The sequence below is a fragment of the Bos grunniens genome, chromosome 19 (genome assembly GCF_055505025.1).
Source record: "Bos grunniens cultivar Pamir isolate PY7600 chromosome 19, Bosgru_T2T1.0, whole genome shotgun sequence".
NCBI lineage: Eukaryota > Metazoa > Chordata > Mammalia > Artiodactyla > Bovidae > Bos > Bos grunniens.
In genome coordinates, this window is record NC_141183.1 from 41,310,720 (window position 1) to 41,337,540 (window position 26,821).

The 26,821-nt window shown below is 43.5% G+C and overlaps 1 protein-coding gene across 9 annotated transcripts in view; it reads right to left on the reverse strand.

Annotated features, from left to right (window-relative positions):
* Window positions 1–26,821, reverse strand: part of VPS53 (VPS53 subunit of GARP complex) — a 123,304-nt gene that overhangs the window by 66,292 nt on the left and 30,191 nt on the right. For 8 of the 9 annotated variants that reach the window (XR_015148118.1, XR_015148117.1, XM_086359836.1 and 5 more), the window contains 6 exons: window positions 25,592–25,707; window positions 23,842–23,961; window positions 12,471–12,549; window positions 9,781–9,924; window positions 9,140–9,282; window positions 6,364–6,505 (listed from right to left, as the gene is read on the reverse strand). Coding sequence is in view for 7 of the 9 variants with exons in the window: in XM_086359836.1 (XP_086215962.1) it covers window positions 6,364–6,505; window positions 9,140–9,282; window positions 9,781–9,924; window positions 12,471–12,549; window positions 23,842–23,961; window positions 25,592–25,707 (744 nt within the window). In the remaining 2 variants the exon portion in view is untranslated. Of the gene's footprint in view, window positions 1–6,363; window positions 6,506–9,139; window positions 9,283–9,780; window positions 9,925–12,470; window positions 12,550–21,121; window positions 21,270–23,841; window positions 23,962–25,591; window positions 25,708–26,821 lie in introns of those variants that run through there. The other variant, XM_086359839.1, reaches the window with a different exon arrangement.

A 26,821-nucleotide genomic window follows, 5' to 3' on the forward strand; every position in this document is an offset into this window, starting at 1 on the left:
CAAAGATCACTGAGTGAGACTTCAGGCTAGTAGAAGGCTGGACATGTGGGTTTCAGCTCCAGTGCTGTTGCGTTGGCCCAGTCACCTAGCTTCTCTGAACCCCAGCAACCTGAATGGCTGAATGAGGAGGACAGTTACAGACCGCTTGAAGGATTAAATGTGATACAGCGTGTGAAACGCTAGAAGCAGCACATGATACATATTAACAATGATGATTCCAGTACAACAACAGAATGGCGGTGGTGCTTTGGAATTTTTTAATTTTTTTACAAATCTGACCTCAGAATGTTGTTTATGCCAAGACTCAGAATCATATCAGGTCAGCTCAACAGTGTGATCCCCAAACCCACTTTGACCCAGTAGGATCAGGAATCCAGTGCTATTAACTAATTTAATTTGTTGTTGAAGCTTAGATTCCGTTTTTCACCCTCACCCTAAAATACCAGCAACCCTCACAGAGACAACTAAAACTTAGAAATATGGCTTTCAAAGAAACATTACTTTCTAAAAATAGCCTAATTCTGAAAATAAATGTAAAGCTTTGTTCAAGATTGTTCAGCAACAGAAACAGGATGTAAGTTTTTGAACCAAATATTCTTCATCTATTGCTAGGCCTACCAGGGTTGATAATATGTTTCACAATTATGTACAGGTAGGCCTCATTTTAAAAACAATGTGTTCTTGGAAATCTTGGTGATGCGGACTGAGGGCGTTCCTGGGCTCCACACTCACTGATGGGAGTATTCAATGGATGGAGGTAAGTCGTAAGAAGCAAACATAAAAGGCAGCACTGAAAAAGCAGAGAGACGTTCCTGGCAGTACAGTGTGGGCTACTTGTTTGCTGTCACCGGGTCAGGAGATTCCCCACAGGAGAGGTGTCCTTCCTATTCCCACAGTCTGTCTCTACTGACAAACTGATGAGATATACTGGAGTCAGGGGCACTTGGGAACTTCCTGCTTATTCATGTGAGGCACATGCATTCCAGCTGGGAACCAAGCTGATACCAGAAAAGCGACTCACCACTCCTCCGTTCACCCACTTGACAAAGGGATGTACTGGGCACCACAAGGAAAGCAGGGAGCGAGGCGGACTATGCTCAGTCCTCAGGGAGCTTATGGTCAAGTGGGAGAGGCAGACTTTAACCAAAGAATCACACCAGCGTGTGTGGCGGGCCATGTAGGAAAAGCAGAGGTTGTTATGAAAGGATGCAACAGAGGGTCACAGAAAACCACCCCGAGGAAATGATGTTTGAGCCAGAACTGAAGGATGCTTCAGAGCTCAGTGTGGGAGCGGTGTGGGATGGCCAGGGCTTTCTAGGCAAAGGGACTAGCGGGTGATGCCACCCATCCTGCAGTCGTGTGCTGAGCATCTGCTCAGCTCCAGGCACGCTCCTGGGCACCAGAGATCCAGCACTGAGCAAGGTAAAGAAGGGAGGTGCAGTGCTGAAAATACAGTGTGGGAACTGGGCTGAGCTGGGGAGGTTCTTCACAAGGTGATCCCAGAGGGCAGGGACATTTGAGTAGAGACTTGAATGAGGAAAAGCCAGTTGGGCCAAGACCTGGGGAAGAGCATTCTCCCCAGGGAGAGCCGATGCGAAGGCTGGAGTGAAAGGAGCATGGCAGGGAGGGGCGGCGGGGCCCCCAATCACACAGCCTGTTGAGGGCTGTGGGAAAGGCTGGTTTTCTCATAGCAACTGGGCAGTCACTGGGGGTTCTAAACAGGGCAGTGGAAGGATCCAGTTTTAGATTCTGAAGAGGCTGCTGCCAGGTGGGGCTGACACCAGAGTGGGAGAAGCTAGAGTCGTGGAAATGGAAAAAAGTGGCCACACCTGGGGCATCTTTAGGAGCGCAGACTTAAGGGGACTTGGTGAGAGAGTGGATGTGATGGGGAAGGAAAGAAAGGAATCAAGGGGAAGGTGCTTTCTGGCCTGAGGAACTGTGGTGTGACCATTGACTGAGGGATGGGCCTGGATTCAAGTCCAGGCTCTACCACTCGGGTATGTGGCTTAACTTCTCCACGCCTCAGCCCTTCCACCTGCAATGTGAAGGGATATGAACCCACTGCACAGAGATGTAGTGACAGTTAGTGAGGCAGCACATGTAAAGCATGACTGTGTATACAGAGCAGCTTAACACGACAGCTGGGGAAGTGCGGCATGCGGGGGCTGTCCTTAGTATTTAACAGGGCACAAGTCATGAAGGCAGGACCGCAGCTCTGCCTCTCAATAGAGCGACACTCAGCGGGGAATGAGAGAGGACCACAGGGCTTAGAAGACTCATAAAAAGAATGTTTTTAATCACAAGTGAGATGTTCCCTACTATTTCATCTCTTTGGGAGCTCTCCAAGAAATGAAAGCAATGCATCCATCAAATTACAAGGCAGAGGCCCGCTGGGCTTCACCCTTCTGCCCTAGTCTCCAACAAAGCCCTCCAAGTACCTCCTGTACCACCATCCCATTGGCAAATGTTATGCCACAAAACACTGAGAGGTGGATGCAGACGCCAGCTACTGAGGCGGCCACGTTACTGCTCTGATTAATTTGCTGTGATGAAAGAACCAGTCTCCACAGGAAGCCGTCACCAGCACAACTCAGCCCTGTGTGCAAGAGGCCCCCTGGCAGAGACAACCAAATGTGCCACTCACTCCTGCTCTGTGGCTGTCACAGACCACAGAGAATTACAAGTTGAGGTTTAGATTTTAAAGAACTCAAATGACATGTTCCACAAGCTCTGGGGCTGCTAAATGAAACCAAAAATCTGCCAATAAATGTACAACTTTCCAGTTTTGAGAGAATTCATTCTTTTTGCTATGATGACAGTTGATTTCAAGTTCATATATGAAAAGTCTTCACACGGCAAGTGTATTCCTACTAATTAAACCACATGGGATTCCCAACACTATCAAAACAGCAGCGGCCACAGGACAGCCAAGCTGTCTCATTTACTGTTGGCAAGAGCCAACCAGGCTTTAGTCAGTAGTATGTCCACATCTGGGTCTGTCTGCACAAATCTCTTTCTAAGGTCTTAGCTGGACCCTTCAAATCATCAAAGGAAGAAACTCTGAAATTTAAGATGAATCTGTTTCCTTTCCCTGGAGAAGAGAGCTTTCAATGTGAGATGAAAGTTCCACAATTTCTGCATTTCTCATTCCAGAAACACTTTATTCCAGCCCAGTTCCTGATTTGTCCTTAAAAAGATGGCCTGGAGGCCTCAGCCGATAGGATGATGAGCACAGGCCTGTGCGCACCTGGTTTAACCTTGCTGGGACCCCTCTTTTGTTCTTGGTGCCACCACATTCAGATCTCATGTTGTGACAGTTATGTATAGGTGTCTTTCTCCTACTAGAATATACGCGGCTGTCTGATCCAATTTTTCATCTTTACCCAAGGCCCTGCCCCAAGAGGGAGCTTGAAAAACACTGGTGGATAAACGCTGGTGGAGAAGCATTGAATAAAATCCTCTTCAAACACAGGCATTGTGGTTCCTATTTTTTGTTTAAAAAAAAAAAACACAAGCAAACCCAGGTAGGTGTAGGTGTGTATGCGTGCGTGCACATGTGCATGCATGGTTGGAAGAATCTCAAATTATAACCAAACTATTAAACAGTGCACATCTCTGGGAGGAGAGATTTAGAGTAATTGAGAAAGAAGAGATTATTCTATTTTTTTTTTTAATATTCTGTCTTCTAGTTTATTTGTTTTTAAGATTTTTTTTTACGTCGACCTTTTTTTTTGATGTGGACCATTTTTAAATTCTTTATTAAATTTGTTACAATATTGCTTCTGTTTTATCTTTTGGTTTTTTGGCCACAAGACATGTGGGATGTTAGCTCCCTGACCAGGGATCAAACCCATAGCCCCTGCATTGAAAGGCGAAGTCTTAACCACTGGACCTGGATCCACTGCCAGGGAAGTCCCAAGAAGAGATGGTTCTTTTAAAATATTTTATTCTGTTTGAGCTGTAACAAGCATGTATTACTCTCCCTCTTTTTGGTAGATAAATTATCTGAAGCATGAAGATGATTTATAACTAAACTCAGATTTTCTAAAACCCTTGATATTTTAAAACTGTGATATAATTAACATAAAACTCACCTTTTTAAGGTGACTTTCATTTCAGTGATTTCATAGAGGCTGAATATAATGTTTACCATAAATCTAATCACTGAGTCTCTAATGATGCATGTGGGTATAGTTAAATCCTATCTAGACATTTGCTTTTAATTTCAAGGCATTTTAATTTACAGACTATATTAAATCCCTCCTAAAGGTCGGGAATTTAGGCAATCAGCTAGAAACCTGGGCAGTTCCCTTCTTCCAGTAACCGTTATAGCACAGGACATTATGAGTTTGTTGGGGCTGGAATAATAAAAACAAAACATGCCCTGTCCTTAAGGCTCTTTCAGTCTAAGTTTCTAACAGTTTCTAACAGTCTAAGTCTCTAAGTATCCACATCTGTCAAAAAAGAGCAAAAGATGATGCATCACACGGCTCAGTTAGGAAGAGCTTTCCAGGTGAGCCTGTCTTTTCAGGTGAGCTCACCCTTATTGTTTAACTGTCAATCGGTCACCAAGGCGGGTGAAAAGGCCTGAGTGATACAGTGAAGGATGGAAGGGAGCAAGCCTGGGAGGGTCTCTGGTTAACCTGGCCTTTGGCGGACTTCTTATCTGCTCTATTATTTTCCAAGGAATCTGATAACTTTCAATGAAATCTGGCATATGATAAAGAGTATTAAGATATATTTTGATTCATTCTGTAGTTCCACTACCCTGAAACAAAATGGTGATTACCCAAAAGGCATATCCTGGGATCAAGGCCAGAGGATTTCTGTTGCCTTTCTGGAAACTCATCTTTAAGGGAAGATCCTTGAAGGCTGTGGAGCTGCCATGGTCAGGAAATGGAATGCAGAATGGTTGCTGAGTCACAATAACTGGGACAAAGAACAGTCTCAGGGGAAGAGACTGTCTTAAAAGAGAGAAGTGACATGGAGAAGCCTGTGTGGAAGACAGCTGACCAACTGGAGAGGTGAAGGGTAAATAGAAAGCTCATGGCTCAGGATTTCTGCCAATGCAGGGGGTGCAGGTTCGATTCCTAGTTGGAGAGCTAAGATCCCACATGTCTTACAGCCAAAAAACCAAAAAATGAAACAGAAACAATACTGTAATAAATTCAATAAAGCCTTTAAAAATGGCCCACTTAAAAAAAAAAGCTCATGATTCAACAGGATTTTTTTGTAATCTGAAACTGCAAACTAGATAGGAGAGCTAGGCAACAGCTGAACAACTGGAGGAAGTATTTGTAAATTGATTATGCCAGAGAATTTCAAAGACAGAAGTCCAAAAAGGAATGGATTGGTGGGAAAGGTTCAGGAGTTCCTAGTGACTGGGAACAACATCTCAGAGCACAGGACCCCCAGGAAACAGAAGGCTGCAGTCTGGGAGCATGATCCTGGTAGTGGGTAAAAGTGGAGAGATGCCGGGCTGCCCTGAGAAACAAGTAGACATCCACTGATCATTTCCAGACCTTTTCTCACCTATTTACATATATAAACATGCTTCTTCCACAAATGGGATTACACTGTATGTACGGGGCCGTGTGGCTCAGCTGGTAAAGAATCCGCCTGCAATGCAGGAGATCCCTGGTTTGGGAAGATCCCTTAGAGAAGGAAATGGCATCCCATTCCAGTATTCTTGCCTGGAAAACCGATGGACAGAGGAGCCTGGCAGCTATAGTTCATGGAGTCGCAAAGACCTGGACATGACTTAGCGACTAAATTACCACCACTGGGCTATAGCTTACGTTTTGCACCTATATATGTGAGAGGTTTTCTTCCTACGACAACACATCTACATCTATTCCTCATTCTACCACTCTGAAACTGTTCTATCTATTCCACAGCGTGAATATACCATATTTTACTTAAGGTCAATGATGGACATTATGGAAATCTCCAATGTTTTCTGCTTTTAAGGTTGCAGTTCACCTTTTGGGGGGTTACATCTTCCTCTAAGCACATCTTCATTATAATAAAACTCAAGAGTTGATAATGTAATAAGTTATTTGTGACTGAATAAGTGAGGACTCTATGACTCACAGAATTACTAGGCTTAAAATAGGGGTGATCCCTTGATAAAATGATGACAAGACACTCTAAAAACATGAAATATTGCATAATAGACAAATGATAAAGCCATACAGAATGTTCTGTATGACTATTTGAATGAATTCAACAAAATCCTTGGGATGGGGGATTAAGCACTTGAGCTGATGGATGGAAACACCAAACTGTATAAGACTTCAAAAGCGAAGCCCACCCACCCAGGCCACCAATGCCTCCATCTGGTATCCCTTAGGACAGTCTTACCAGCGTTCCATCTGTCAGGGTGCACCCGGAAAAGCGTTTTGCAAGAAATCCCTCAAAGTTAGTCGTTCTCTGAATAGCAAAGAGAAGCAATTTCACTTCAATTTCCTTTGCTCTTGTACGCATGATCTTGGCAAGTTCTGTCCTTCAAATTAAAGAGAGAAGAATGTTGTCGAACAAACTGATCATTCAAGACAGGACAAAGTTAAGTGGCTTTAGCTTATACTTTAAAAAAAAACAAAGCATGTAGTCATTTCAAAACCTGAAGTCTATCACCAACTAAGTTTAATGCTTAGGGAATAGAAACACATATTCTAAATAAGAATTTTAGGGAATTTCCCAGCAGTCCAGCAGTGAGGACTCTGCAATCTTGCTGCCGAGGGCCTGGGTTCAATCCCTTGTAGGGGAACTAAGATCTCATAAGCCATGCAGCCTAAATAAATAAATAATAAGAATTTTAAGGTGAAATTATCCACCAGTCCAAAAAAAAAAAACCAAAATCAAAGATAATGGCTATCAGATTGCTTACACGGCTACTACAGTTTTTATCATTTTTAAAATTTCCATTCACTTGTTAATAGTATATATGAAGCATTTACTCAGTATTTTATAAAAATGCATATATTCTATATAATTTTACGAGTCATTAATTACTGAATCATAAAGCCCTCCCTCTTCCAGACAGCTCAATAACCATCTTTCAACCAGAAAGCAGGACCCCTGGGTAGAGATGGGAGAGATGGGAGTCGATTGATCCCCTTGTAAAAAGTGACAGGTACCCATCTGGGTGTTTCCTGCCTGTGACGCTTACAGGCCACTCAAGTGTCCCATCTCAGAATGTTACGTTGTAAGGGAGCAGTCGCACGAGAGTTCTCAGTAAGTACTGAGCTACAGATCATCTTCCCACACAAATAAACAACAAAAACCAAACAAAGGGCCTCTTAATTTGAGAATTATGTATCTACAGGCTTTTAGCCAAAATTCGAACAACGAAAGCTTGGCAGCAGCACTGCCATTAGCTGACACAAGAGCACATGTGTTGGCTTTTATGTACACTCACTCTCCTGTGGACTTCATTTTTCACAGAAAATGAATTTTGCAAGACACTGAACTAGGGGCTAAAGTGAATTAGTTATCAATCTCTCAAGCAATGCACTCTTTCTTTGCTAATCAGGACTTAGAAAGTGACAACCACAATCAACTTTGAATCAATAAAGTCATCTAATCCAGCAACAAGTGTTTCTGAAAACCACCATCACATAGAATGTAAAGCACCAAGGGTGACCCTAATGTAAACTAGGGACTCTGGGTAGCAAGGAGGTGTCAAGGTAGGTTCAGCAACTGTAACCTGTATACACTCTGGTCGGGGATACTGATGATGGCGGAGGCCTCTGTGGATGCAGTGGAGGGGAGGGGGTATATGGGAAATCTCTTCTTGTCAATCTTGCTGTGAACGTAAATCTGCTTTAAAAACTAAAGCCTACGTGTGCATCCTAGAGCCTGGACTCTGCAACAAGAAGAGTCAATGCAATGAGAAACCAGCGTGCCACAGGTAGAGAGTAGCCCCTGCTCACCCCAAATATAGAAAGCCCATGCACAGCAATGAAGACTCAGCACAGTCATAAATAAATAATTTTAAAAATAAAGCCTATTAAAAAAAAATCAACAGCCAATATCTCTTAATGAGTCCCTGCCCCCTATGATGTGCTCTTAAAGCATACAACTTGACTGTAATCCACAATTTTAAGAGAGATAATTACCATGAATTACTCTAAGGTGGCTGAGTTATGCATACATATGGGACTTCTTAAAAAATTAACTGGGGTTAATGTAATTGTGCACTGGTCAGGGGGCCTCTGTAGACTCTAGCTTTAGCTCTGTCATGGACACACTGATGTATACTTCTCAGGCTTTAATTCTTTGATCTAAAGGGACTATCTGGCCTTGGGCTATGGCTCATGGAACTGAAACAGGAGGAATGGGAGAAGGTCTGTAAAAGGCTCAGAACACTCAGATGCCAAAGTGATTAATGATCCAAAGACTATAAACACTGGGTTAGGGGTGGGAAATCTGCTCAACAACTATTTCCTGAGTGTGTACTATGTCACTGGAGTAGACACAGCCCTGTCCCTCTGGAACCATCTACCCAGCATGTCAGAGAAGCAGAAAGATGATGGATGTACATTCACTGAACACTGATATGTGTGACACAGACACAGGGGAAAACGCGGGGCAATGAATCACTACAGGAAAATCTGGCCAATGTGCTTTCGGATGGCTCAGAAGGCAGGCCGTTTGACGTAGGGCAAGGCTATAGGGAAGTCCTAGAACAAAGATAAGAGCAGACTGTGCTGCTGTGTGGTGTGTATATCACTCTTAAGGCGGAACAGACATACAAACAAGTGCTCTGGCTACAGCCTGCTAGCCCAGGGCACTCATGTACCCTTTTCCATTTTTCCCTATCAAGTGTTTACCCCCTCTTCACACAATGCTCTCTCCTCTAAGGCTGGAACTCTGAACATGGAGAAGGTGGAATACAGCTACAGCTGGAGTCAGGGACTCAGTTTTGGATATATTCTAATTTTCAATAGGAATGGAGTCTTCTGAAGGGACTCCAGCACAGCTGAAGACATTCTCCTGAAAATCATGATTCTCAAACCAATTTTTAAAAACAGGTAGAAGTGGTTCCAAAGCCACAGGAACCCATAGAGACTGGGGGGCTGGGCTTTAATAAACTGATATCAATCAATACCCAAACCAGTAGAGAGCTGGCAGCTACCTTGTGATGTGGCAAAATTCTACGGCAATTCTCTCCGCCATGTACCACTCACGTGGGAACATCCGGCCATATTTCTCCTCATAGTCCACGAGCTGGCGTTTGATCCAGGCATAGCGACGGTCGATTTTGTCCAGCCAGGCAACCTGGGGGAAGCAGGGAATAAAATCTACCCCAGCACTTAGAAGTAGTATTGACAGTTGAAGGAAATAAGCAAAAACATAGAAGTAAGAAAAACACAACCAATCTATTTCTCGTGATTTTAAAGAGTCTAGGTTACTCTTCTTAACCCGGGGTCTATGATTGGGCTTCAGGGGTCTATAAATTTCCTGAAACTGTATGTAAGGTTTTATGTATAGGTGCATTTTTGCAGAGAAGATCTCTAGCTCTCATCCATTTCTCCAAAGGATCAGGGACCCCAAAATGATTAAGAATCACTGAACTGTACAGTCAGCCCCTAGGAATCAGGGTTTAACAACCAACATTTTATGTCAATTTTAAGACAGTAATACTAATGTCAATTTTTAATACTAATGTCAATTTTAAGACAGTAATACTAATAAAATATAAATCATAGACTTGAGAGCAATCAATTCTTAGTACAATTCAAATGTGACATCTGAGCTCATTTGGTCAATACTTACATCTTGGTTTTCTTGAAAAAGTACTAGGTACTCTGACAGATGCTGTTTAATAAACTTTTTGATGATTTCCTGTTTGATTCTGGGGTCCAAGATGTTAGCAACCTGACACGCATCTCGTAGAACGTTGCTGGGTCCTCCTGGCCTCTGGTAAAACACACAGCACACACACCAGTTCAGAAGCCAGAAGCGGCCTTCAAATCTTATGGCCTCTGACAGCTGCTGCTTCTTGTTCTACTCATGATGTTGTTATTACTTCCACTCCCCTGACACTCATTCTTCTGCTGTGGATGGATATTTGAGTTACTTGTTTCTCAATGAAAGAATCATTAAGCTAGTCTGTAGTAGCCAGTATAAAAGCTACTCCGTGAATCAACAATGAGACATCCTGGAAACCGGGCCAGCAATGATGGTAGGAACTTTTGCTTACTGAACTGAAGTCACCTTCCTGAAGGGCCCTAAAAGTCAGAATGACACCAGTCTGATGCCACACGTGCCACCTTCCTCTGATTCTAACCTTGCTTTCCTGTTCTCAAAGTGCTGTATTTATGCCAAACAGTATGCTGGCATTTAAAACCCAAATCCAGGTTCCATCCACCATCCTTGCCCCACTGATGGTCAACCACGCAAACAGGCAGCCAAATTATATTATGATATTGGTGCCCTGACCTGAAAAAAATAGTAGAAGACCATCAAAGGGCTGTATTGATACATCAGGATGGGAAGGCTTTTGTTATTACTGAAGGTAACTCAGTCTCCTCGAACCTTTCTTTACAGTAACTCACTGAATGAACGTGGTTGGCTGAGTGGACTACAGAACACTTGGCATCGGCTCGTGGCTTGGCTAAATAACCACATAACTTTGGCACAGTTATTGACACTCATCTGAAAAATAATTAGAAAAAAAATAATGCATTTTAACTAGGTGATGATTAAGGGTCTTCCAGATCTTTATGATTTTTTAAAATCAATTCTAATTTATCCATCTCAACTGAAGTTCAAGAGTTTCTTAAGTGTCACTTAGGCTAACTAAACTGTTAAATGCTGACTATGCTCCGTGCTGAGTGGCTATTCTGCCATCCACTGAGAATTCTGACTGCTCAACTCTGGCTTATGGATGAAAACGTTTGATCTGACAGAGAAGTCATGAAAGCCAAAATCTACGGGCTCAGGGGTTCCGATTTTTTCATTTATAAAGGACTTCACAGTAATCTTGGATACTTTTTTTTAAACATTTTGATTTCCACTTGTGAAGCAGTAATAAAAACATAAAGCCTTTAAGAGAGGTCAATAGTCACTCAGAAGGAAAAAAGAAAACTCTTAGAGAAACATCAAGTCATCTAGCCAGAGAAAAGGGAAACAAGTTGTTAAAGAAAACCATTTTCACCTCATTTTCCTCCTGGGGTCTGAGAAAAAGTTATAATGTAGGTCAATGTTATGTTTTCCTAGATGATAAAGCTGGGCTTTATCTGCATCTTTCTAAAACTTCTTAAAACCAGGGTCAATAGCAGAGTAGAGTAAAGCAGACCCTAGTAATTATAACTTGTGAATCTCTTACTATCCCTTTTTACAGGACTATTTTCTGATACCCACTCCCCACGGTTACAGCAAATGGAAAAGGAAGATGAAGTCCACAAAGGAACATGCTTTATGAATAAAATACCTGATTGCTAGAAGACAGCTAGAATATATGCAGACATGAAAACCAGAGGCAGGTTTCCTATAGGAGGTAATCGACAAAGCTGGGGCAGCTACCCCCACATACCTCCTAAGTCTCTTATATGAGGCACAAAGAACAACGATTAAGATATTTCCAGTTATTGAATTATAAAACGGATCCAGGAAACGTTCCTTGGCTCGGCAAACAGACATATATCCCCCACCTCCATCCACCAAGCTGCCTGCCAGTCAGTGTGCTTCAGGTCATTTCTGAGCCACACAGTTCTTGCTCCTGAAATAGCTCAAATAATAGAGGGGAAAAAAAGCTTCTGAGGGTTCTTCTCTCCCCAACACATGCAAAGCATTAAGATTATGTCTGCTACAATTTGAAGGATGGAGCTAAAAGCAGTTACCCCAGCACAGTGACGGCCAAATGAGGCAAAGCTTGTTATATGAGAAGTGTAACCAATAGCTCACGAGTGAAATTACTGTGGGCTTTGCAGACACAACACAAACAGTCAGGCTACCAGTGAGAGCTGAAGGGATTCATCCCAAAGAACAGGATTCTGACCATTAAAAGCGAGTCTCCTAACTGTCACTCCGAGAGTTACTTAAGCCTGGGCACGTTCCTGTCCGTTGTCTCTTCATCAAATTGAAACCAAAAAGTTATGTAACAATCCTAAAAGAAAATCACTGTGGTTTGGAAAAAAAAATTAAACAAACAAAAAAAGCAACTATGAGAAAAAAGGTAATTCCCCAGGCAGACAACAGTTTGGGTTTGACACACGTTAAGTGAAATCAAAACAAACCCTCACTGTGGATGCTGTGAGGACGCGGATGAGCAGCCATCTGATATTGCTTCAGGATATTTAAAATCAAGGATGGTCCATCACCCTGAATCTTTAGCACACAGACTTTATGGCTGCCAGCAACCGCATTTGAAATAGTAAGTGAATCATAGTTACGGTGAGTGTGAATCAGGCCAGAATATGATGAGAATATCCAAAGACTGAAGGGAAAATGCAAAACAATACCTTGGTGCCCTGGGAAGGAAAAGCTTCTTCAAAATCGGCGAGGATTTGCTGTCCTAACTCAGTCTGGGCCGCCTTCACTCTGTAGGGAAAAGAGAACATATCATTACCTGGCATAATTTTCAAATGTCCATAAATAACTGTGCACGGATCCATAGAGGTTATGACTGCTGAAGTCTTCAGGGATCATCCAGGAAGCAGGGAGTGGTGGCTAGATAAGATAGGTCACACACTAGTTAGCAGCAGGTTTATGACTACATCAGCTTCCCCAGCTTCCCCAGTGGCTCAATGGCAAAGAATTCGCCTGCAGTGCAGGAGACACAGCAGTCGCGGGTTCGATCCCTGCGTCAGGAAGTTCCCCTGGAGAAGGGAATGGCACCCCACTCCAATACTCTTGCCTGGAAACTCCCATGGACAGAGAAGCCTGGTGGGCTGCAGTCCATAGGGTCACAGAGTTGGACACAACTGACCATGCACGCACGCACAGATTCTTCCTACATCCCAAAGCTCTCCTAGGCCTCCCCTCAGCTGTCGTGAGGTAGTACAGGTCAGTCTTTGCAAAATGTCACTGGGGTAGTTACGCCGCAGGAAGATGCTATATACTAATGCCCAGTAGTGAGTAGTGAAGTCGCTCAGTCGTGTCCGACTCTTTGCGACCCCATGGACTGTAGCCCACCAGGCTCCTTGGTCCATGGGATTTTCCAGGCATTAATACTGGAATGGGTTGCCATTTCCTTCTCCAGGGGATCTTCCCAAACCAGGGATTGAACCCAGGTCTCCCGCATTGTAGGCAGACACTTTATTGTCTGAGCCACCAGGGAAGCCCAAGTCAAATTTAAATCTGCTTCGGGTTACTGGTGTAATTACTCTGCCGTTCCTTGGAGAACAGGATGGGAAGCGGGTTTTAAACTGCTTCAGGGTTGCTGTTTTTTTCAACCTGGAAACCAACATCAAGATTCTAAGTTTTAACAAGTGAACCAAAATACCGTTTTCTAAAGTAAAAAGACCAAATGATAAAATGAACTGCTATTTGAGTGTGATGGTCACTGAATGAAGACTTAAGTTCACTCGGGAGACGGTGAGGATGAAGACTGAGTCACACTGGAAATGAGTTTGAAAGGGGAGGCTGGAACTGAACCGAGTGGTTTTCATGGAAAGGAGGAGCTCAAGAACTAGTGCTTGGCTGAGAGGAAAGAAGGGAAAGGAGGAGCAGCCAGGACGGGAGAGGAGCTCTGGGTCAGCCGCCTGCCACCAGCTCGCCTGCCCCCAGCCCAGGGGGTTGGGTCCCTCCTGCCCACCATCCTCACAGCTGGACTGCCCTGAGCCTGAGGCAAATCTTTTATCTTCGCTAAAAGCACCATAAAATAATGTTCTTCCTTTTTTGGTCTCCACCCTGTTACTCTGGAATTAACTTTATGAAGTTTCTAGAAATAGTGAACAGCTCAAAACCACAATTTCTTTGGCTACTAGGCGGTGCCTGGCAACCTACAGAGATTTTTTTTTTTTAAATGAGGGGATAGTCAGGACCCAAAATGGTCTGGTTTTTCTGTGGCATAGTTATAATTATGCCTTATTCCAAATACTTTCCAGGGTTTTTCCACTATCTTCAAAACTTAAAACTACTCTTATAGGTGGGTTTGCAGCCTCTCTTAGTTACTTTCCAAGGGGATGAGAAATGATAGAGATAAGGTTGTCACCCAAGTAGCCCACACATTAGAATCTAATGACATTAAAATGTCATTCATCTACACTTGCCCAGCGTACCACAGGAAACATTCCTTGAGTATGAGTTCTGACAAGAGAGAAGATGCTTTTGTAAAACCATTACCTCTGAGGTCTTATGACTCCACATAATGGGCCAGACAGACCGACTCCCCTGGTGCCAGGTCACAAGACATAGCTTCCAGGCCCCTTTGTTCCTTCTCTCTCCTCTTGGCAGCCACAGAGAGCACAGGTTCCCCACTAAGCCACAGATCACTCCTGGAGGGGAAGTTCCATGCTGGTTGAAAAGTCACAGTCTTATTCGCAGGGCTCCTGAGTGTCTCGGTGATGTGATGGTCCCAGCTCTGCCTGTCACCCTTCCTACTCTGCCATCGCCTAACCCCACATTCTTAACCAGATTTGAAATTGGGGTGCCTGAGGCAATAGGGATGGACCTGAGATTATCATACTAAGTGAAGTCAGTCAGAAAGAGAAAGACAAATCCCATATGCTACTTCTCGCCTGTGGAATCTAAACTGTGACACAGATGAAATTATCTATGGAACAGAAGCAGACTCACAGGCATAGAGAAGAGACTCGCGGTTGCCCAGGGGGAGGGGGGAGTGGAGGGGCGGACTGAGAGTCTGGGGCTAATAGGTGCAAACTGTTAGACTGGACAAACAGCAAGGTCCTACTGGACAGCACAGGGAACTTTAACCAATCTCCTGGGATAAACCATAATGGAAAAGAACATGAAGAAGAATGTCTGTATGTGTATAACTGAGTCACTTTGCTGCACAGCAGAAGTTAACACAACAGAGTAAATCAACTATACTGTACTTCAATAAAATATTTAAAAACAGAAATTGGGGTGCCTACAAAGACAATCAGAGCCTATAAGGGCAAAAGTATCAGCCTGTGATGTGCAGACCCCCTTGCCTTCTTCTACAGTCCATTTCCAAGGTTACTTTTTGAGACAGTCTAGACTTAGCTGTGCAACTGGTGAGCTACGTGTACTCCTAATCAAGTCATTTCCCTCATGTGGGCCACAACTAAGAATGGTTCTGAAATGAGAGGTGGGGATGGAGGCCTGGGCTAGAAGCCCCTCAGTATTATTGTTACCTGATTTTGTTAACAGATATCTGTTATCTGTTATCACAACACCCATCTTACAGCTCTAGCTGGCAACAGCATCCATCCTTACCGGTGACTGCAAGTCGGATGTTTAGTGAACACTGGAGCAGAATAATCAGCATTCGCATGCTTCCAAGTGTAGTTTCCGAAGTGTCTAACAGTGACTCAGATGAAAGAGAAACCATTCCCCTTAGTGACAGTAATGATGGTGTCCAGAAACCCAAACCCGGATTCACGCACTTGCAGGATAAGATGTGAATAGTGGTCTTTACAATCAGTTGCCTGAGCAAATCCTACAAAGACACCAAACACACTGAAAAAAACACATCTTTGGCCTCACTCCTTCAAACTCCTTCCTCTTCCAACCATGAAAAGTAAGCTCTTACTGTGAAGAGACGGAGCACTAGACTCTGTTAGCAGAGTACTTACAGAAGTTCAGCCGCCAAGACTTCCTAGTCATCCTTATGAAAGTCAACCTACAACTAATAGAGAACAGGGGAAATGACAATTTCTCCCGGGTCCAAATAAGCTTGACCTGGTTAGGTGGTGACAACTCAGTGCTGACCACTCTTAGCAAATGAGAGATTCCCTATGCTATGCTGGAAATGATCGTCAACCAACTGCCTCCTGGCATCCTCCACACCATGTGACCAGGGGTTGTTCAAAGGCACCCTTCCCATGGGACTTCCCTGGTCGTCTAGTGGTTAAGGGGCAACTAAGCCAATTCGACTCAACTGCTGAGCTATATGCACCACAACTGGAGAGAAGAAGGCTCAAGCACCACAACTAAGATCTCATGCAGTCATAAATAAACAAATATTTTTTAAAAAAAGCACCCTTGCCTAAATGTGCTATCAGATTTCAGCATAGGGATGGCAGTAGAGGGACCACAAACTATGAAAACCATTTAGACATTTATGGACAAAATAACCCTGATGCTTCCAATACCCCATGCGTGACTGTCCCAGAGAAAGTACCCTCAGTAATTTGCAATAAACTGACCTCCCAAAATAGAGAGTCTGTACCGGACAGCATGATTAGTCAGTCTGATTAGTCAGATACTCCAGTTTCAAGGAGACAGAATCTCAACCCAGAATCTTAGAGTGACTCAGTAGGACGCTTTGATATCATCAAGTAGAATCCTTACGCTTTCAAAACGCGTGCTTTTGAAACTTAATATCCTTTCAGAAAGAACCTGTCATAGTCATACAGCCAGCTGGGCCTTTTCTTTCTTTCTTCCTTTTTCTTTCTTTATGTAAAAATTGTTATTGAAGTATATATAGTTAGTTGACTAGCTAGGCCTTTTCATCCTCCACTTTAATTTCTTTGACCACTATGCCAAGTGATCCCCTCAATCTGCCAAGTACCTCTCATGCAGAAGAGGTTAGAAATAGCCCTGAAAAATATGTTTCAGTTAGAAGGTTTCATGAGTTTCAAGAGAATGCCAGAACCTTCCATTTTTCCTCAGGAAATACTGACTGATTACTAGACACATTGGCTTTCTCAGATATTCTTAAGCCAGGAGGATTTGAAATATAAAGATGACATTAAAGGGAAAAAAAAAAAAAACTTTCCTTCAACGCTACATTAACGTTTAAGCATTTTCCAGAAGGGTAGTTGGAAGAAACAGCTGTATTGAAATTGACGTCCATGAACTTCATATTTCAAATGTGCAGGCAAAGATGTCAGAACACAGGCTTTCCTGTGACTTCCGCAGTCTGCAGACAGCAAGCTCTGAAGCTAGAGGCACTGAAGCGGTGCACAGGGTGTAAGGCTCCCGCCTTCCCCACCCTCCCCAAACAAACAATCTATTTCTATCACTTCCAGATGGTTCTACCATGGCTATGTAAACACAGGGAGGAAAATTCACCAGAAATGATGCTAAAAATAAGAAGTCTGGACTTTCCTCAAACTTTTAGTACCTCCTGAAAAAGAACTGTAGTCCAGGCACTGGAAACAAGCGATTCCTTCCCTTCCGTTAATTTTAGTGTTACTTAATAGCACTTATTCTCTATTAATCAACACTTTTTTTTTTTTTTGCAAATAGAAGTTGTGAAATGAACAAAAACAAAAGTAAATCCTTCTGTGTTCACAGCAATCCTACATGATAATGAATAGCTGGAGCACCAGACTATACTGATGGAAAGTTATCTTTTAAGGGGAGTGTCATTATAGCAGTGATCACAAAGTTTCTGTAATTTATAAAATAACATCTTCGGAAAAACAAAATTAAAAGGCAAGAAATTCTCAAAGAGTGTATTCTCTTGTTTTTCCCTATATGCTTTCTTATAAATAAAATTCAGTTCTACCACGTTCCTGCCATCAGCAATGCCCATCCTGTGCAACCATGCAACCTCCTCGACTACATGGTCGCTGTCATGGAATGGTCTTTATCTTTTTCTAATCCAGAACGTAGCCCCAACCTCCAGTCTCTTTTAACTGTAACTGACAAGACTTTTACAAAATACAAAGACTACGTCTCTTCTTGCTTCAAATCTTTCATTGTCCACAAAACGAATGTAGAGCAGATTCAAAACGAATGCAGAGTCAGATCTATGACCTGACTCTGCCTACTGAGACAGACTTTCACTCTCCACTCTCTTCTTTCCCCCTCTCTTCCTGTCTTGGTAGTAAGGTCCTACCTTTTGTTTTGGCCACACCCCATGCCATGTGGGATCTTAGTTCCTTAACCAGGGATCAAACCCACACCTCCTGCAATGAAAGCATGGTGCCTTAGCCACCGGACTGTCAGGGAAGTCCCCAGATCTTACCCATTCTTTTAAGGTCAGATTAAAATTTAATACTTCTTGACCCCTACCCGCGGCCTCTGAAGGCTGAGTCTCTCAGTCCCTCTTCTGAGACCCTGCTGTCCCCAGACAGCATGGACTAGTTCTGTTATATCCATCTCTATCAGTGTCTCTCACAATAATGGTGCGCTCTTTGAAGGCAAAGAGTATGCGTTTTTCACCTCGTGCCCTCAGGACCCCAGCACAGGGCCTGGAATCTAGAAAGTGTGTGGTATCTATTAGATAAACTAAGAGAAGAATAAGTGAATGGGAAAAGAGATCAACTCTGGATTATCAGGAGGGTGAGAGGCGGTGATGCTGTCTCCCTCCCCCGACCCCCAACCCCTACCACCCAACAGAGCAACTCTGCCTTCCCCATCTGAGCTTCCATCTTTCCTGCAGCTCATAAGGTCCCGTTTGTCTGCTCTCTTGGCTGCTCCGCATCCCCAGGTTGACAGGGCAATCAGCCAGTTCTGAGTGTGATGGGATTAGGAAGGAGGAAAGGAAGGGTGGTAATTTCCTGAGTATTTTGTGAAGCTCTGTTCCGACACTTCTTACCAGTTCCTTGGCATTTCCATTCTAAGATGGCACCCTGAGCATGAGGTATAACCCCTCCCCTTCCTGCCCCAGATCATCTGAAATAATGAAAAGAGTTTAATAAGAATCCAGAATTGGGCAGGAAAAGGAGAGGTAGACTAGAAACTCTGGTAGGACAGGACTGAAGAAGGAAACCTCTGCCAAAATGGCTTCTCAAAGATGAAGGACATGGGCTTCCCTGGTGGTCCAGTGGTTAAGCATCAGCCCTGCAATGCAGGGGACACCGGTTCGACCCTCGGTCCAAGAAGATACCACATGCCCAGGGGCGACTAAGCCCGTGGCTCGCTGAAGCCCGGGAGCTGCAACTACTGAGCCCAAATGCCTAGAGCCTACACTCTGCAACAATGAGAAACCCACACACTACAACCAGAGTCCCCCTACTCATCACAACTAGAGAAAGCCCATGAGCAGCAATGAAGACCCAGCACAGTCAAATAAATTTTTAAAAAGATGAAGGACACGAGGGGAGTGGATACCAGGAGCAGGAGGGTGGCTCCTGGCACCCACCAGGGGGATGTTGGGCTCCTGCAAGAGAAACAGCTAAGCCAGTGCCAGGTCTCACCCCGTCCTTGAGCGATCAGGTCAGGAGTGGCTGTGGGTCTGAGAAATCCAGCAGAGTCCACAGGGCTGACAACACACAGGCAGATCAGAAACTCATGGGCCCAGGAGATCAGCCACCAGCACAGCCTCCCTGGTGGCTCCCCCAGCTCCAGCCCCACCTCACCTGAGAAGCACTGTCTGTAGCACATGTAGCCAGGTGGCATATCCCGCCTACTCCCTCATGAGCAGGGGGCAGTAAGATAGCATCTCTGATCAGGCTGACAGAGAATCTCACGGCCAAAAATGAGTGTTCCGCTAGACATCACCAAACATGCAAACACCAAGAAAGTCATTATAAACAAACTGAAGACCTTAGAGCACAGAGAAACAGAGCAGGCAACTCAGAACTTTAGAACCTGTATAATTTATGTTCCCTGAGAGGTTTAAGATGATACTATGCCTATGAAAAAAGAATTAACTGGATACCCTGAAGATAAAGTTGGATTGTTGCAATAAAAACTCAACAGCTAGGCCAAATAACAGAATGGGCACCATTGAAGAACAAATTTAAAAAGGAAAGTTGAGTTGAGGAATTCAGCTTAACAGGACAAAAAGATTTAAAGCATTAAAAAAATAATAATAAAGGAGGGCCTGGTTTGAATCCCTAGTCGGGAAACTAGATCGTATATGCTGCATCTCAGAGCTCACATGCCACAGCTAAAGACCCCACATGTCCCAATGAAAAGATCCTCATGCCACAACTAAGACCTGGAACGGCCAAATAAATTAATAAAAATATTTTTAAAAGTTAAGGAACACAGTACCAGATCCAGAAGTTCCAATACTCATGTACAAGGGATTCCACAAAGAGAAAACATAGAGCACAAAGAGAAATAAAAGAGAACACTGTCTCAGAATTTAAGGAACTCATGAGTCTTCAGATTAACCACACAATTAAGTACTAAGCAACATGAATGAAAGGAGATCTATGTCCTAGTAAAATTCCTAATTCTCCCACCGCCAAATCTCAAATGCTTCCAGAAGAAAATAAAAATGAAACAAAAATAGATTATCTTATAAAGGAGTAAGAATGAGATGGGCTTCAGGTTTTTTCCAGGCAACAATGAACGCCAGATGATAGACTGCCTTTGTCTATCCTACAACAGCCATGAGGTGGGAGCAACTCAGCCATCCAACAACAGAGGAACGGACAAACAAAATGCAGTCTCTACGTACAATGAAGTACTCAGCCTTAGAAAGGAACAAAATTCTGATAAATTATACAACACAGATGAATCTGAAAACATGCTAACTGAAATAAGCTGGACACAAATAGTTTGAGTCCACCTACAGTACCCTGAAGGGGCAAATTCACAGACAGAAAATTGACCAGAGGTAACCAGAAGTGGGGAAGAAGAGGTAATGAGTGCTATTATTTAATGCACACAGAGCTTCTATCTGGGGTAATCGCAAACTTTAAGGAATGGCTGTGTGATAATGTGAATGTGTGCTTGCATGCTCAATCGCTTCAGTCATGTCCAACTCTGTGACCCTGTGGACTGTAGCCCACCAAGCTCCTCTGTCCATGGGATTCTCCAAGCAAGAATGCTGGATGTGTTGCCATGCCCTCCTCCAGGGAATCTTCCCAACTCAAGGATCAAACACGCGTCTCCTGTGTTGCAGATGGATTCTTTACCACTGAGCCACTGGGGAAGCCTGAATGTATACTTAACGCTACGAAATTGTACAGAGAAAAATAATTAAAATGGTAAATTTTAACACAATGTATATTTCAATACAGTTTTTAAAGAGATAAGAAGTAGGTACCTTGAATAGACCAATTACTATTGAAGAGACTGAAAGGACAAGGATCTGGATTGAAAACAGGTGACACACCTAGATGGTTTCTGCAGGCAAGACCTGGGACTTCCCTCATGGTCCAGTGGTTAAGAATCTGCCTTGCAATGCAGGAGATGCAGGTTCGATCCCTGGTTGGAGAACTAAGATCTCACATGCCGAGGGGCAACTTACTGAAGCCCGAGCACTGCAAGAAAAGATCCTGTATGACGCAACTAAGACCAGATGCAGCCAAATAAAATAAATAAATATTTATAAAATAAATATATAAATAATATATTATATATAATAAAATAAAATAAATATATTTTTTTAAAAATCTGCCAGATCTGACAAAGGATTTGTATCCAGAACACACAGAGAATTCCTACAGATTAATAAGTAAGGGATAAGGTGGCTTAGACAGTAAAGAATCCGCCTGCAATGTGGGAGACCTGGGTTGGATCCCTGGGCTGGGAAGATCCCCTGAAGGAGGGCATGGCAACCCATTTCAGTATTCTTGCCTGGAGAACCCCATGGACAGAGGAGCCTGGCAGGCAAAAGTCCATGGGGTCACAAAGAGTCAGACACGACTGAGCGACTAAGCACAGCACACAAGTAACTCAACAGACAAACAACAGACAAACAGGCAAAGGATACATACTGGCATCTCACAGAGGTGAGAGAAAATGAAAAGAAAACTCATCTCACTAGTTGCCAGAGAAATGAAAATGAAAGGAATTAGGTACCATTTTTTATCCATCAGATAAATGAAAAGGAAAATTAACCAAATCAAGTGTTGTTGAAGATATGGAGAAATGGGTACTCACATACTGTTCAGATGGTCCTATAAATAAATTAAGCCACTTTGGAGGGCAAAGGAACAGCAGTTATTAAAATTCTAAATGCATGTGACCCAGAATTTATTGTAGAAAAATTGCAGATGTGTAAGAAGGAGTGTATTTTTCAAATCAGAAACAAACAGTCTAGTGATATGAAAATGGTTAAATAATCTGTGGTATGTTATACTACAGAACTCTATGCATCAATTAAAGAGAATGAGTTAGGTTTGTATACACTGATGTGGTAAAACCCTAAAATACACTCTTAAGTTAAAAACAAAAAGAAAGTTTCAGAATGAAGCATATGGTATGAGATCATTTATTTAAAAAAAAAAAAACAAAGTAAAATAAACCCACAATCTAAAACTAAAGATTTATTTAAATGCACAGAAAAAAAATCTACAGGATGAGAATTAAACTGATAATAGTAACTATCACTATGGGTAGCAGTGGGACATCAGGTATCGCTAAAGAGGACTTAAGTTTCATCTGTATATTGACTTGTTTTTTTAAATAAAGAAAATGAACATGTGTATTACTTATATAATTAACAATAAAGACACTTAGAAAAAAAAGAGGCCTGTACCCATTAGGTCTTATCAGAAGGCAGAGTTGAAAAGGATGGTTCCTGCTGAGTACAGGCCTCTTTGTTTCTTCTTTGTAGCAAAAAAAGGCTTGCTGCTGCTGCTGCTAAGTCGCTTCAGTCGTGTCCAACTCTGTGCGACCCCATAGACGGCAGCCCACCAGGCTCCCCTGTCCCTGGGATTCTCCAGGCAAGAATACTGGAGTGGGTTGCCATTTCCTTCTCCACTGCATGAAAGTGAAAAGTGAAAGTGAAGTCGCTCAGTCGTGTCCGACTCTTAGCGACCCCATGGACTGCAGCCCACCAGGCTCCTCCATCCATGGGATTTTCCAGGCAAGAGTACTGGAGTGGGGTGCCATTGCCTTCTCTGAAAAAAAGGCTTAGGATCCATCAATTGTGACTGTCTTGGTCTTAGTATCTTTCCTGTGCTACATTTAAAAGACAAGGCATTAAATTCCCCACTCTCTCTCTTTAAGCATCTGCCTTTCTTTCTATTGGCTCTAAATCTGGGGTCAAAACTCAACAGAATAGGAAGGAAAGAACAAATGTAAAGAGGTTAAGTCATCATTTTGTTACACCTGAAGTTCAAGGGCAGGCTGTATTTGCAAAGACTGCCATAGCAGTCTCTCCTCCCACGAGCTCTGTATACCAGTGTGACCTTGACACTCCTCCCATTGGGGGTGGGGGCGGCCATGTTCCTTCCTCTTGAATTCTGAAGGCCAGGTGACCATAGAAGTGACCTTATGTGACTTCTAAGACCTGGTTCTTAGAGCATCTTGAGGGTACTCATTTCTGGGCCCCAGCACCACCTCACCTAGGGGAAGCCCAAGCGGCTGGGAGGACCACCCGGCTGAGGTCCCAGCCAACGGCAAGCACCAATCTGCCAGCCATGAGAGTAAATCAGTGGATCCTCCAGCCCCTCCTGAAGCCATCCTGGCTGATGCTGCATGGAGCAGAGATGAGCTGTCCCTGCTGCACCAGGCAAGATTGCATGAGCGAAATGACTGTTGTTGTCAGACACTGAGTCCTGGACTGTATTGATTTTTTACAAGGAAACAGACAATGAGAAGGGTTTCCCTAAAAAATGGAGCCCTGGGCAGCTGAGAGATGTCAGCAGCCACTCCCGTGAGACAGGCCAGCAACTACCTGATACAGGGAGCTTTAGATAGCATGGTTAGGAGCTGGTAGGGTGGACATAGAGGGAACATCTACATCAGAGAAAGGCAGGTCAGGTGACCTCTGAGCCTCCTCCCACAGTGAGATGCCACATTGAACTTCCTGAGCTGGGTGCTTAAGCACCTCCTAGCACCATCTTTTCTTAAAAGGGAAGATCACTTTCTCCAGTGAGATTTTACCTTTCAGAAAGCTGCCGGATCTGTGGAATGCCCATATATTTGTGGAAGTGCTCCAGAACATTCATTACGCCCTGAAGAAGATTAGCAACTTCTCCGTACTGCCTTCGCCTGGTCATGGCTCTGCAAGGAAACAGGAAGTTGAAGGTTCTAGAAAAACACTAAGGACACAAGATACAGATATGGACCAACCTAGTCTGGACTCTAAAGGAGACAGCAACTCAACTTATAATAATAAGCATTCCTGAGCACTGAATATATATAGTCCTATGCACTGGAGGAGGGAAAAAAAAAACAGCACCAAGTTCAAATCCATAAAGGGACATGAGTAAGTCAGGGAGAGTGACAAGGACATTTAAGTAGTACCAAGTAGGACGAATGTAGCTCTAGACAGAAGTCCAAGTAGTGTGCTCTGGAGGTACAAGACTGTGTGAGTGATGAAGTCTCACTGGGTTGAGAGAGGGGAATCTGAGAAGACTATGAATTTGGGATTTGGGTTGGGTATTACAGAATAGCTGGCTTTTGACGGAGAACAGGGGCAAGCATGTTATTACTTGACAGTTATGGCATTTGAGCAAACCAAACACATCTTCCCAGGATACAACAAAGAGCATTTATATGCACTTACACATTAACTCAAATCTGTAGATTTTAAGCCAAGATTAAGCAACTCTGTGAATGTTTAGGTATGTTTAGTTTCCCTACTGCTACGGTTAATGAAGCTTAAATAAAAGAATGCTGATAAAATCAACAGTTATAGCAAGGAAGGAACAAACTATCAGATCTAAAGTTTTCATTAGGGTTGGGTTTTTTAATTAAATGTATAATTTATGACTTCCCTTATGAAGCACTTAAACAGACTGGATCAAGTTCAAGCCAAGGAGCTAGTGGCTACTGCTGCCTGGTCTGCTGGTTTGGTGGAAAGCACGGAGCACTGGGAGAAAGGGATGAGGACACTGCTCTTCCAGTCACTAGCCAGGGATCGCTGGAGCCCATGCGACATCAGGGAGAGACCAGGAAGAGCCTGCACCCGACTCCCCCAGACTTTGGATACTGTGTCTATATTCCTAGGAAGGTGCTCTTTCTCTGCCCACCCGTGAGATTATGCTGAGGTTGGGGAATTCTTAGCCTGGGAGAGACCACAGGAGCAAACAGGAAGGTCAGAATCTTGCTGGTGAAGGAGGCCTTTTGGGGCTGCTTCCTTGTGGTCAGTAACCAGCTCCTCCTTTTAATATTACTACTCATGTTCTCATGTACCATGCCCTACAGATGCTTTACAAGCCACACGGGAAGCTTCTGTCTTTGAACAAGTAGGTTGAAAAACAGTAAAGTGGGCTGGATGATCAATCAAGGATCTGTTTTCATTAGGCACCTTCAATGCCAGTGACACTCAGCCCAAGACCAGTAGGAAAACTTGCCGAGGCAGAGGTTGAGGTATGTGACTACACAGCCCCACGCCTCCTGTCAACCTCCAAGGCAGAGCTCTATCGCACGGAAATGACCCGTGTTCTAGCACCATTCTCCACAAGCGTTCCAGGTCCCCTTTAGTCTCCTCCAAGCCTCAGCTGTTTGTTAGATGTTAAGCACCTGAGGGCACAAAACAAAAGTGGTGTCTCAACATCTGAGACTGATTTGTAGGAAGTGAGGCAGAGTGGGGAGACGCTCCCAGCTGAGAAGCAAAGAAACCTGCGATGCCGTTTCCTGCGAGTCATTCATTTCCTGTGGACCGGGGGCAGACTGCCTGCGTGCTTACTCGAGGGAATCCACGCCACCCGCCAGCATGTGCAGGTGGTTCAGCGTTGTGATCGAGGTGGTCAGGTGGCGTTTGGCGTGATCTAACTGCTTAATGTCGCGGGTGATTTCCTTCACCTAAATAGTGCAAAACCACAGGAGAAAAGGGAGGATGGTTAAGATGGATGTCAACCCGTCTGGAAGTGGCCTCACAAGAAAACAATGCAAACAAAGTAAGGACAAACACACCTCAAGTCAGCCCTTGGAGAAAACACAGGTGTTCTCCCAATGCAGACCCAAAATAATTTCCAATCAGCCCGTTTACATTTAATTTGGCATTTCTTCAGCAGACTTTACCCGGGGCTACAAAATCCTCAGTTGTAAGAATGAAACGAACTTTATTCTTCACCCCAAATGGTGTGCTCCTAATAGTAACTAAGTGTGAAGCACATGGGGTCCAGGAGCTGAGGACAGGGGATCTCCTCCTGAACAAGGTCAGGAACGTACACTGCCACAAGGACATTACCTTCTGGCAACAGGGCGACTAGGTTTGGTACAAAATGAATAGTGTGAGTCGGCGAATTCTATTGAGATGTTCTTTATTCATGGAACTAGGGTTCATTGTCCAGTCTCCACAAAGAAAAATTTCTTCTCAAATTTCAAGAAGGCTAAAATGTAACCCATGCAAAGTAAGCTTAACATAGTATCATAAGAGGAGAGTCTTCAGGCAGACAGAAGGCAATTGAGGGAGTAAAATTCCTACAGTGCTGATGGTGGTGGTGGTGTAGGGGTAATCCAAGAGAAAGAAGCATTGTAGCTGGGAATGTTAGTACTGGGTTGGCCAAAAAGTTTATTCACTTTTTCATAAGATTGTTTAGAAAAATCCAAATGAAATTTTTGGCCAACATAATGTATTTCAGTCACTAGAAAAGTACATTCTATAGTGAGATGGGAACAATTCTCCAACTTTATTAACATCTAGGTGGACTTCTCCACTAAATCGTCTAAGTCCATGCTGACCAAGAAATTTTCTGAAGAGCAATTTGGTTTCCCAGGCTCTCTGACATCTGGAGCAAAGGCTAGCAGGCACAAACACTCTCCCATTAAAGACAGATCTCCCATTAAAAGTGAAAAAGCCCAGTGAGTTAAGATCATGTGACCTGAGTTTTTAGTTCGATCAACCTTGGTGAAGCTATAAAGTAAAGGTTCATGACCTGAATGCTCAGTTCCACACTCACAATCCTGCAAGGCT